Source organism: Mauremys reevesii, linkage group 6, assembly GCF_016161935.1.
Source record: "Mauremys reevesii isolate NIE-2019 linkage group 6, ASM1616193v1, whole genome shotgun sequence".
Lineage (NCBI taxonomy): Eukaryota > Metazoa > Chordata > Testudines > Geoemydidae > Mauremys > Mauremys reevesii.
In genome coordinates, this window is record NC_052628.1 from 83,773,616 (window position 1) to 83,786,251 (window position 12,636).

Genomic DNA, 12,636 nt, shown 5'->3' on the forward strand with positions numbered 1-12,636 from the left:
CTGGAAAGGAACCTGACTGAGAGCTGAAAGAAGTGGTTACATGACTTCCAGACTTTCCTGGAAGCAAGTAGCATTGAAGAGAAATTGGAGGGGATGAAATATCCATACTGCTGTACATAGCATTGGAAATCTACAGTGCATACTACAGGGAACATGAAGAGGAGTGCAAAGTGCTAGACAAAGCCAGTCCAACATTTGAATGCATTCTTGATTGTCACCTGGAGAAAGCTTATTTTCTTTATAAGAACCTGGACGCCGGGTGAGTCTTCTGACCACTATGATAAGCTAAGTTATGTGAATAGTAACAAGTAGACTATTTAGAGACCAAATGAGTGTAATATAATTGATAACCAGGTTCAAAACAAGATAACTGTGACAAATGGACTTGAATTTGCAAAGAACAGTAAATATTGAAAGGGATCATGATATCTGTTCTTCCCAAATTAAAGTGTTAGCAAGCAGTGAAAGAAATGGAGTGCATCTAAATAGTAGGATACAGGGGTAAATATATAGCAGAGACCAGAATTGTTATCAATAAACTTAACGCAAAGCATGCTAAGGGAGAAGAGCAGCCTTCAAATGATCAGACAGATGTGTAAACTGTCTACAGAGCAGAATGCAAAAGATGTTCTTGAATAATTTGATGGGGTGCTTAAGAGAGATGTAAAAGGTAAAATATAACACATTTATATGGGTCTCAGTGAGTTCCCAAAAATTCATGTACCATGTAAAATCCCATTAGCATGGTGAGATAAAAGTAAATTCTGAATATGACTGAATGGTAAAATCAGATGTTACTTAGGAAATTCATACACCAAAATCAGTCTCAATAAATATCTTATAGCAGACATATTTTCAAGGGCACTTCTAAATAGTGGAAGCAGAAAGCTGCTAAATAAACATGACTGAACTACGAACTGTTTCTGAAATAATATTTGATGAGCCTCAAACAAGATACACAAAAATGACTTAAACGTACATCAACTTATAAAAGTAATTCTAGATGGATACCTGACCAAAAAAAAAAAAAGCCCACACATCTCCAAGTATGAAATTTTTTGGGATTGTTGTGATGAAATTGCTATAAGTGATAGGATTCCATAGAAATAACTTTGTGTCATAATGTGACACCATATGAGGTCAGAAAAGTTAAACATAGTATACAGTGCTCACCTGCATACTGAGATGTGAAAGAATAGAGCACTGGATGTCTTATTCTGGCCAGGCATGAATGTTGCCATTCTTCTTATCATTAGCAGAGTTTCCCATGCCCTTTCAAGGCAGCCTCATCAATGAAATGCAAAGCCCTCAGATCACGGTCAAAACTGGTCAGAGGGCATTCGTCAGTGATGTGTGACATTGTCTGTCTTTGGCCACAGCTGCATGTGGGATCCTCTCTTTGGCCTCAGGTATGAAGGCTGGTTGAGCATTGACCCTGGCCCATTTTAATTGATTCAGATGAGCCCATGGGCAGAGTGGCAGATCAGATCAGAAATGGTTTCTGACATCGGCTGCAGACCATTCTTCATGCCACATCAACAAGCATGTTCTTGGGTGGTCAAAGAACCTCGGTTTATAGTGGTAGGCTTGTTTGCCTTGATCTTCTCAATGAGTCTGGCTGTAGCATTCTCATGGCAGATGTATGTGGAGGAATGATGGGAGCCACAGTACTGGTGTGGATCAGATATCTCCATTATGATGCACATGGTTGAGTGTAGTTGTGTGTCAGCCAACTTGACATGAGACAAATGAAGCCAGACCAGAGCACAGTATTCTGCTGCAGAGTAACAGTGGGCTGAACTGGATGATCGGCTAGTTTGAGCATTTGTTCCCCATGAAGTGCCGGCCTGTTTGCTTAGAAAGTTGTTACATGTCCTCACTTTAGCCGCAGTTTTCCTCAGGTGATTTAGAGATGTGAGAGATTTATCTAGGCTTACTCTGAAGTAGACTGGGTGGGATTCGTGTTACAAGTGATGTATATTGAGAAAGATAATCAGTTCTTGGTCTGCTCTGGAGTTGTAAAGATGGAACACACTCCAAACTGTGTTGTCACACTTGATTGTAAATACCACTGAGACTACAATATTCTGCTATCTTAATCAAGTCAACATTCTGGGCATCTGCAAGTTCTGGAAAAGATCATGCTTGTATATCTAAGCAAATGTCATCTGAATATGTTAACTTGCAGGACTGGGTGAGCAAAAGGTCATTTGTGTACAGGTTGAAAAATATTGGTGCCAGCACAGAGCCTTGGGGTGGACTGTTGGTATGTCTTTTCCACGTGCTAACTCCGTCTCCCATGTGCACTCCTTCTGTTGCAGAGGAGGAGGTCAACAATGCTGACTACCCATGCTGGGAGTGCTCTTGGCAATAGGACTAAGAGCCTCATGTGCCAGACTGTGTCATATGCTGCCATCAGGTCCAAAACTATAGCTCCCATTTTCAGGTTTTTCTGAAAACCATTTTCAATTAATATTGTCAAAATTAGCACTTGATTGCAGGTGCTCCGACCTCTCCAAAAGCCTGCTTGCCATTGAAGATAGAGTATTCAAGTGTAGTGATATGCAATAAGTACAAGCAAAAGAACCACTGACACTACATGATATCCCTGATTGCCATTAGTCTGAGGTTGGCACAGATCTGTTTGAATTAAATGGGAAAGATTATCTTGTATTTTTTTTACAATTGAACTGTTGCACAATACATCAAGTGACACTGTAATGACACTACAGATCACAGCTTGATCCACCACGGTATTCTGGTTAATAGCTGATAATAGACCACAATTCATAAGTGACTCAATACAGCAAAGCTTTCTGATAGATTAGTATAGGTACGCCACATCAAGCCCTTATTTTGCACAATCAAATGGGTGAGCAGAAAAGATAGTTCAAATAGTAAACAACTGGATTTTAATAAAACTCTGATAAATTCACCGCTGCAGAATCCTACCTCAGCACATCATCATGATGCAGCGGTGACCCTAGCCATCTGACAGCTATGGTAGCGGGGCATATTCCCTGGTAGGTCTAACCATGCTACAAAGGTGTCGGACTATCCAATCCAAGGAGGGGATTGCTCTCTCAGAGGAAAGAATTTTTTCCTTCTCCTTAGAGGTTGAAGGATAGCTACGCTTGAGGAGGTATGTATGCCTGCCCGCCTGGCTTAAAGTTAATGGCTAAAACAACATGAGTAAATGGGTCTTAGTTCCCTGCCTCTCATCAAACTGTTCTTCGGTGGTGGAGTGGAAATTGAGCAAGGAGAGTTTGCTAAAAATTTCAGGTGCTAGGCCAACATGGAAAAGAACAACCCTCGCTGTGTGTACTTACAATTGTAGGTCGCTGGCGAGGGAGGAAACATTAAACCATCTGATGATGGAGAAGAAAAGGATAAGATGTGATATCCTTGGTATCTGTGAAACCCGACGAAAGAAGGCGTTGGAAGTCAACTGGAAGGATGGAAGCACTGTGAGGCTCGGAAATTCAAATGAAGCTTACTTGCCATACCATTAGCATTAGCATTACTAGGATCACCAGCTCAGAAATTTGTGGGCAGGACAAAGACTTTAGTGTCCAAACTTCTTCATAAGCCAGACTACCCTGAAGTAGTTACAAAAGAACAATACACAACAGAAGAAATAACTCAACAAACATGCCAGTTGCCACCTTTGTGAGTGGGAGCGAATACTGGATTTCAAACAGAAAATGGCTGGCAATCTGCCATGGTAACAACTTATACCATCTGCACCCTGAATGTCAGTCCTAGAGAAGGAACAAAAACATCTAAACAATACCATGGAGGACATTGACTCTCTGTATCTTGTGGACATCCAGAATACGTCTGACAGTGCCCATGTTTGGACAAAAATAACACATGGTCACCCAATCTCTGACAGTGGAAAAGATGATGAGCACCAATAATAAACTTCAGGTGATGGATCCATCTCATATGCCCAACAAGCCACTAGAGAAGGAACTGTTTTGAGAACAAGAAGTGTCTGATCAGAAAGCCATTAAGGTTCAGAAACTGTAGTTATTGACAGCTGCCAGTAAGAGGCAGGATAATCCTCTCATCAGTCAGAGGAGTTCCTCTCCCCAACTTCCACTCTAGAGGTTTCTGTTTGAATGCTAATTGAAAGTATTAGTTTGAGCTGATCTTTTTAATTGATATGTTGTATTTGCATTTGATTAATAATAAAAAAGAAAAATGTCATTGGAGATGATGGATACTGCCCCCTGTCAGGTGATAGCTATATACTTGTGTAATCCCAAAACATGCTATACAACAGAGGGCAGGTAGATAAAGATTGTTCTGTCTTACCAGTAAGCTTCAGTGCACATAGTTATTACAAAACTGGATCACTTTCACCCTGCTGCTGCTTGGAAAAGCCCTGAGCATCACCAAGACTATGTATGGGGAGGACTCAAACAGAGATTAGGTGGGGGTAGCGTCCCCTGAGCAGTAATCAGAAAGTTGAGCAAAGGGTAGAGTAGTACATTCCTCGACTTCAACAGATAGGAGGCTGGGAGAGGTACGGTAATGGACACACTTCCTTCTTACTCTCACAGCAGCCTGAGTGTAGAGAGTTGCGAGAAAGGGAAACAGTGTGGGGGGGGAGGAAGTGCTCTTCCTTCCTTCCAGCCAGAAAAGGTTGGGGAGTGGGTAAAGGGGGATAGAGAGCTGCTGGAAATTGTCCAGAGATAACATGCTGGTACAAATCCCAACACCTACCTTTTTCTCCACAACTGGATAGGATATTGACTTCTTACCTGGGTAGTAGGGCACCCTTCCATCTTTTGTAATGGCCTTCAGTAGGGTTAGTCCTCTGACTCGTAAGCCTTTGGTAAAATTTGGAGCATGTATGTGTATGGAGGTGCATGGAGTAGGCAAGAATGAGTAAAAGACTGATGGGTTAAATTAGAAAAAAAGTATGTAGTGTGTATATGTGTATTTAGATTTTATATATGTATAGAGAGAGATTGATTTTGAGAGAAGAAAGGAGCAACAGGAAAAAAAAGGGAGGAGGTAGAAAACAGATTGAAGGGTTGCAGAGAGAAGGAAAAGAACAGATCCTGGAAAGGATGAACCACAAACTTTTTATAGGGAAAAAAAAAAGAAAAAAAGGAAAAGTGAAGTTGGGAAGGGAAAAGAAGGTATAACAAAAGAGATGTAATGAGCTGAACTTTTTAAAATGTATTAAACAGAGAGTAGACAAATTGGTACAGTAGACAAGTGTTCTGTTCTTTGAACTTGCAACGGCATAGCATTTTGTGGGTGTGGCCACACAGCTATTTTTCAGTCCAGTTACTTAGGTTTAGTTCTCAGGCCAGAATGTATCATGGATATATTTTTTCAATCCCTGTTTTTATTATAAAGTAGTTGCCTGCACTATTTAGGTCATAACTGGTATTGCAGACTTGCTCTTGGCATTGCCCAGACAGTAAATGAGAGCACTCTATAACACGTAAGAAGAAATAGGAAAGGAAGCCTTGCCTTTACATGTCTTTTTGAATGTGAAGATGTACCGGACTGGAACAATCTCTCTCTTTTTTAGTGTGGGGGTGTGGAGACATATACTTAGATTCTTGGTGTCATGTGCTATGTTAGGTGGAATAGATTTAAAAATAGATGGCAAACCAGCATCATTAGTCCATAATGATCTAAAAATGAAGATGTATAGTACTGAAAACGAAAAATGTAATGTTCCCTATACATAAAGAAAATTTCACAACTTCAGGACATGATTTTCAGAAGTGACTATTGGTTTTGGGTTCCTCAATTTTTGTGTCCAAATGGAGACATTGTCAAGTGGCATGATTCTAAGAGAACAAGTACTCAACACTTTCTGAAAAAACCAAGCCCCATTTAGGTGCATCAAGCTGAGCACCCAACAACAGAGGCATGCAAAAACAATAGTCACTCTTGAAAATATTGGCCTCTGTGTCCAAATTCTGTCCTTTATACATGCAGTTAGATATCCATATGCAAAAATCCAATGGTATATTTTGTTTACAGAGATCTTCTTTGGGAGAGACTTATATTAGATAATTTAAAGTCATTTACAGTACAGTTGGATGAAAAGTAACTACAAAAAAGTAGCCTTACCTTAAAAAATAAATAAATCCCCAGAATATGTCCAATACTGTAATGGTACTCATTTGAAATGGAGTACTACATGACTTTCTGAAAGAGAAATATTTAATGCTCTCAAACAATAAGGTGGACAGCGAATTAATGAACAGTGCTTTTGGCTGTCACTCATTCTGTGATTTCTGTGTCAAAGTTTGTAGCAGAAGAGAGGCTTGTTAATAAAATTACTTTATCCAAAGGGAATTCCAATTTCTAGTAACAGGTTCCAGAATGCTTTCAATGAGTACTGATGTAATGCATATAAATACTTGAGGCTACTTATGAGACAGGTATAACTAAGACAATGAAGTGTAAGCTAGTGTTACTGAAATGAATGTATGAATTGAATTGCATAATCATTTTGAGACTATTAGTAAGTCAGGGGAAGACTGGCAATTAGAAATTGCCAACGTGAAAACAAATATAGGACGGTAGTTAGAGTGAAAAGAGTTCGGTACTGCTGTGTTGTACTGTGTTTGGGAAACGTATGTCAGTATTTTGAGCTATATAATAAGGCAGAACGGAATTTAGTTTTATGTAAGGTTCTTCATAGTTAAGGTATTGTAAAGCACTTTACAAAGTGATGACTGAGGTACTGGGAGGGTGGCTCAAGGGCTTGGTAATAAGATACAGTACCTTTCACCTCTAGGTCACTCGTTCAAATCTGCCTCAGGTTAAAGAAGACTAAAACTTGTTACCACCTGACAGCTGTTCATTGGTCTCAGAAAAAAGTTGATGGTCTTAGTCCAGTTTTTAGTGGACTAGTGTCCACATCACAATTAGCACTTTTTACAGTCTCCCAAGAAAGGCAAAGGATTTACACTTGATCTGGCTCTCACTGAAGTCAGTAGAGAACTTCCATTTACTTCAACAGAAGCATAATCAGGCCCTTAATGAGCATGGAAACTGAATTACTCTGTACTAATATGGATGATCTTTCAAGGTCATTCTGAGAGAAGCTTGCATGGTACTTCCTGTTCTGTAGCAGTCCTATGCATGAATAGATGACTTCAGTCTTCTTGGGGAATGCCAGTCTAGCACTTCTCACAAGAACTGATATTTAATTTGAAAATTATTTTGAAGTGTGGTGGAGAGGAAGATCCTGGGAGTGTATGCAAATACAGAAGTCATCCAACATTCAGCACTAGCTTTCACACACATTCTTGAGCATTAAAAACTGATTTATTAAGGAATGTTGGTGAGGACACTGCTTTTATTACCCCAGATTTTTGCAAAGGGATGTGGTTGGAGTCTTATTTCCACACAGCCACCCAGAATCTGATGACACCTGTAAGAGAGTAGTACACATACTGTAATATAGTATCATCACTGGCTATGAGCCCAAGTACTGATTTGTAATTTAAATCTTTCTTCTAGCCTGGAGGCAGTAATGCTACCAGCTCAGCTCTACAGTCACTTAAATCATAAGGAATCATGTAATACAGGACTAGAATGCCATCAGGTGGCTCAAATATCAAAAACCATGAACATGACCCTCAAGGATTTTATCAAAACATCAAACCAGAAATTTCCTTACTTTCTTTGCTCTCTTCCATTTAAGATATTTCTACATGCAACATTGTTTACAAATAAAATTAGATGGATTGTTATTATAGGCCATTGACTTAGGCACATCTTAGTAGAGATTTGACTAAAAAGTATTCTTGTTTCCCACATAAAAATGCATTACATAAAAGGAAAAAAGACAACAAAAAAGACCATCATTTTGATGACGAACAGGATTTTCCACAATGCCTGTTATTCAGAAGGAATTTTCTGACACATGCAGTATATATTTATATTTGTTAAATATTTGTAAGGAATGACCCACAACAGAGTATGCATGTGTTGTGAGGTATTGGAATATCTTTGAGTACATAATAAGACTGAGAGCTTCAGGTAGAGTTTAATGGCATTATTTTTTAATGGTGTCTGCCTTCTAAGAGTCATTTCGGCACTAGTTATGGATACTTGCAAGACAAGGGCAGAGCACATGAGGCTGTAGCAGTTGTAAAGATGATGATTACTCAGCTGATTATGGAGTCTTTAAATTCTTAACATGAATAAAAGCAAATAGTGGATAGAAAATATTTCTTATTTTTGCCTCTTCTTCCTCTCTTCATTGTACGTATTGAAAGGCGACTGATGTAACTATTTGCTTCCAATCTATATATATGTTATTGTATATCTATCTTTGGTCAGTCAGATTGTTCCTTTTAAATATAATTTATAAATAGGTTTGTATGTGTTTTACATCATTTAAAATGCTTTAAAAATAGTCTGATAAACCATGTTTTAATCCTATTGAGGTAAGTGAAATAGCAAATGGAACTAGGAAAAAATTAATAAATGGTGTAATGTCTGTTTAACAAGAATGCTGCTGCACATTCCATTTTCAACATATTGGGGAATATGCCCATTTTCTTGAACTGTTTTGTTATTCCTATAGTGAATGTAAAAGAAAAAATAGCTTCTCTCCTGTCGACTGACTGGTGTGATGTAATTCTGATTAGCTCAATCTGCCTTCTTCATTGAGGTTAATATAGTTTGACAGCACCTCGATTAGGAAGCAATAATTTCTGTTGATAGTAAACAGTTGGTCACTTTCAGCAGAGATGGGGAATGTCTTTTGTCTTACATTAGATTTGAGCTGTTGGCTAAAATGGAGTTAAATTCCAGTGATTCCAAAAGTAAAGTGATGTATTCAGGAGTGGAATGGCAGAGCATGTTGTAGCGGTAGTAAATAGTTATGCTATGGTAGCACCCAAAGGCCCTAATTAGATTGGGGCATCATTGTGGTGGGTGCTGTGGAAACCTAGAGAAGAGGCATTTTCAGTCCTGAATGGATTGCATCTAAAGGATTTTGGAAAGGAGTGCAGAGACTGACTTTTGTTGTAAGAACTATAGATTATCACACATAAAAAGTGTGTCATTAGCACCTATGCAAGCTGAGTCAAACTTTGTTAGAATGACACAGAGCATTGTCCTATGGAGACAGAAGTGAGGGTTAATCATTAACCTTATCAGGAAAGCAGTAAGATTTTATTAACAGCTGCCATAAGTGCAATTCCGTACCTTTAAGAAATCGATGTATGTGATAAATAGCTTTTCAATCTAGATCAATAACTTGATTTGGATTACACAGTTTGATTTGTGTTTGCATTTAATTTTGTTTCACTTAATGTAAAAAACTCAAAAAGGAGAAATAGCAAGTACATTTCTTGGATAGAATTCCATATACACAGTTTTGTGTTATTTGATTTCATTTGTGATAAATGAAAATTCCCAGTGAAACAATGTGCTGTGCTCTAGTAACTGGGGTGTTAAAAGTAAAGTGTCTGATGCTAATGTTGATTGTGATCTGGTATCTATTACAACATGTGGAGGTGGTAATGCCACATATGATAGGTGGAGAAAAGGAACCAAGAACTTTGTGCAAACAGTTATTTACTTCTCCAAAGACTGTTTACTTCCTGGAATGTGAAACCAAGTAAACTCCTCGACAGAAGGAAGCTGAGGTATCTTTATTTACAGAAGGCTAGATTCTGGTACCCTTGCTTACACTGGGTAACACTTTTCTCCACAAGTGGTCCCATTGATGTTAGTCAGACTACCTGAGGAATAAAGTTCTAACCAACATGAAATTAATATTAATGGTTTCTTTAGCTGAATGCTCTGGTGCTGTCAGTGGGGAGACTACCTTCACCCATTTCCCACGTTTGCTTAGTTCTCGCTGGCAAGGAAGGTTGAATATGACTTCCTCTAGAGCCCTTCAGTATTACACTCCTTCCCCTTTTTCTCTTGTCTGCCATCTCTTGATATGGAGTAGGCTATACAGCCCATGTGTGCTTAGGACCAAACTTAGTCCACAAATTCTGATCCACTGCATGGCAGCATATTGTGTGGCTATTAGATGACTAGGGTGGATCGCTCAAATTTAGGTGCTTATTTCTGTTGCCCTCAAACTGCACCTCATTATGTGAACCTAACTTAGCAATATTTTTAAATTTTTCTGAAAGGCAGAAAGAAGTACTCATGCTTATTTACTCTTCCCTTCTCCCTCCCTTTTTACTGAAGAGAAACATTTTGCCTTCTGCCATTGCCAAATTATTTAGAAGAGTGTAAATTGAAGCCATTTATCTTGAAATATGCTATTGGAGCAGACTGTTTATACAAGTGTAAGAAATTGTAGCATAGAAATATTTGGTCTGGTCTGTAAGGAAAAGGTTTCTCAATTTTTTTTTAAATTTCTACTTTTGGAATATTGATTATACTGTAGAAAAAGCATGTGTCTAACAGCCTCTAATTTATGCATCACTCTTTTAGTGTAGTCCAGACAGTGGGGTTGTTTTTTTAATGAAGAAAACTTTTTTGTTACATTGTTGGCAAAATGAATTTAATATTAGCTTTAAAATTACTTCAACTCAGAACTGACTACCACATACTCCGTAGTTGTGGTGAAGTTTATTGGTGACCTGTGAGCTCCTATAATGTGAATTTAGAGTAAATTATTGGCTAATACAAAGCTGTAAATATTTGTCTGTCAGTTGGTGGACGAGTGAGTCGGGAGTTAAATTACACACGCCAGAAGATTGGAGAAGAGGCCATGTTTAATCCCCAGCTCATGATTCAGACACCACAAGAAGATGGTGCTAATGTACTAACAACAGAAGCACTCAGACAGCACCTTGACTCTGCACTTCAAGCCAGCAGAGTACACGTTTATATGTACAACAGGTAAGGTGGGGAAGCAAAGGCATTTCTGATCTTATGTGGATCTAACATGTAGATATACACTTATTCTCTGCTTTACATGCATTTTTGAAAGGCTAGCAATTCAGAACACCTTTCATTGGCACTGCATTTTGATTTGTATGTGATTGTCAGGACTTAGATATTTGAAAGTTTTATAACAGTGAGAGATTGGATCTCAATTAATAAAGCAAAGATAAGACGATTGGATCAGAGCCTGAAACCTTTACTCACACGAGTAGTCCTGCAGTATCAGACCTATTGCTTGGTAAAGTAGTGGTGACTCTGCACCACAGAACCTGCATGTGGTGTTAGCACCTCACTGGTGGGATTTAGAGCAGTAAGAAGCCCTCCACGTTGGAGATGCCCTCACTCACTGCCACCTGAAGGAAACAAGTAATGACTGTGGACACTAATGCAGATGACATTCCAAGACTTTGGGAACAGGGGCTATACGAATAGATGGGGAATGGAGTCCCGATTGATTATTTGGTGTAGACACAGGGATGCCAAACTTGGGTTTCTCAGTCTCTGTACAGGTGCTTACTGTATCTGAGGTCTGCTTGATTAAATTATCTATCTAAAATTAAGCATAGTAATAGGAATAAATGTGTCGAGTAATAAGGATGACCTTTAACAATAAGTATCCACTGTTGACCCTGGGCTAGATAGTAGAGTTAGGTACCCCGCTGAGGCTCAGTTCCTGCCAGGGTTACCTCGTGGTTGGGGAAGTATCTGATACACGCTTATCTATCAGAGCATGGGTAGAGCCATGGGTAGAGCCATGGTCCTGCTTACGCCCTGTCCCTTCCTGCCCACTTGTTTCTAGGGGAGTATCTCCAGGATAGCTCCTATACTTTCCTGAGTGCTAGAAGCTGAGATGATGATAGTTGTAACACAGCCAAACTGGGAGGTAGACTCTTAACTCCTCCTACTCTCCAGCACAGATGAGTTAGGGCTAGGATTGTTCTAGCCTTCTGAGCTTGATTCTGTCCCTCCTGGCTGCACCCTCTTTAGTCACATTAATTAGTGCCTTACGCTATAAGTAGTCCCACTTACAGGAGCCAGATCCTGCCACCTTCATTCACATTGAATAACACATTGCTCCAAGAGTAGCTCCATTGTTTTTAATTACTTTTATACCATGCCTACTTGCCATGCCTAACACAAACTCTGCTGGTGTAGATGCACCAAAAGAGGCCTTTGCACTGTGAGATATGGGGTGCTAACTCCAAATGAGACCTCCCTTTCTCGGTACTTACCACCTAGAAGTGAGGCATCTACATATGTGAATTGCAATTTAAAATGTGTGTTGTGTTTATATAATGCATTCTTTTGATTGTGGAAGAAATTTTTGTTCTTTATATTTTTTACAGACAATGGAAATTGGAACATTTATGTTTTAAATCAGGAGAACTTATCACAGAAGCAGGGTACATGGACCAGGTAGATATACCATGAGTTTGGTTTCTATACATTTTACTTCCCCACTCTTCGTAATAACTTCCACTTGTGCACTTTGATATGTTCGAGCCTAAATGTATGTGCTTTTTTCTCTTCTAACTTTGACAGATTATAGAATATCTTTATCCTTGTTTAATCATCACACCTTTGGACTGCTTCTGGGAGGGGGCAAAGTTACAGGCAGGGACTGCCTATCTATTGTAAGTGAACTGTTTTCTTTTTTAATCTGTGGGGGTTTTCTAAATTGTAAAACTGTGCATGTTTTCACATTCCATTCCCATTGTTTATTTA

The 12,636-nt window shown here is 39.0% G+C and overlaps 1 protein-coding gene across 1 annotated transcript in view; it reads left to right on the forward strand.

Annotated features, from left to right (window-relative positions):
- Positions 1-12,636, forward strand: part of PTCH1 (patched 1) — a 77,622-nt gene that overhangs the window by 18,272 nt on the left and 46,714 nt on the right. The window contains exons 3-5 of the mRNA XM_039545589.1: positions 10,677-10,866; positions 12,258-12,327; positions 12,454-12,545. Of these exons, the coding sequence (XP_039401523.1) occupies positions 10,677-10,866; positions 12,258-12,327; positions 12,454-12,545 (352 nt within the window). The remainder of the gene's footprint in view (positions 1-10,676; positions 10,867-12,257; positions 12,328-12,453; positions 12,546-12,636) is intronic.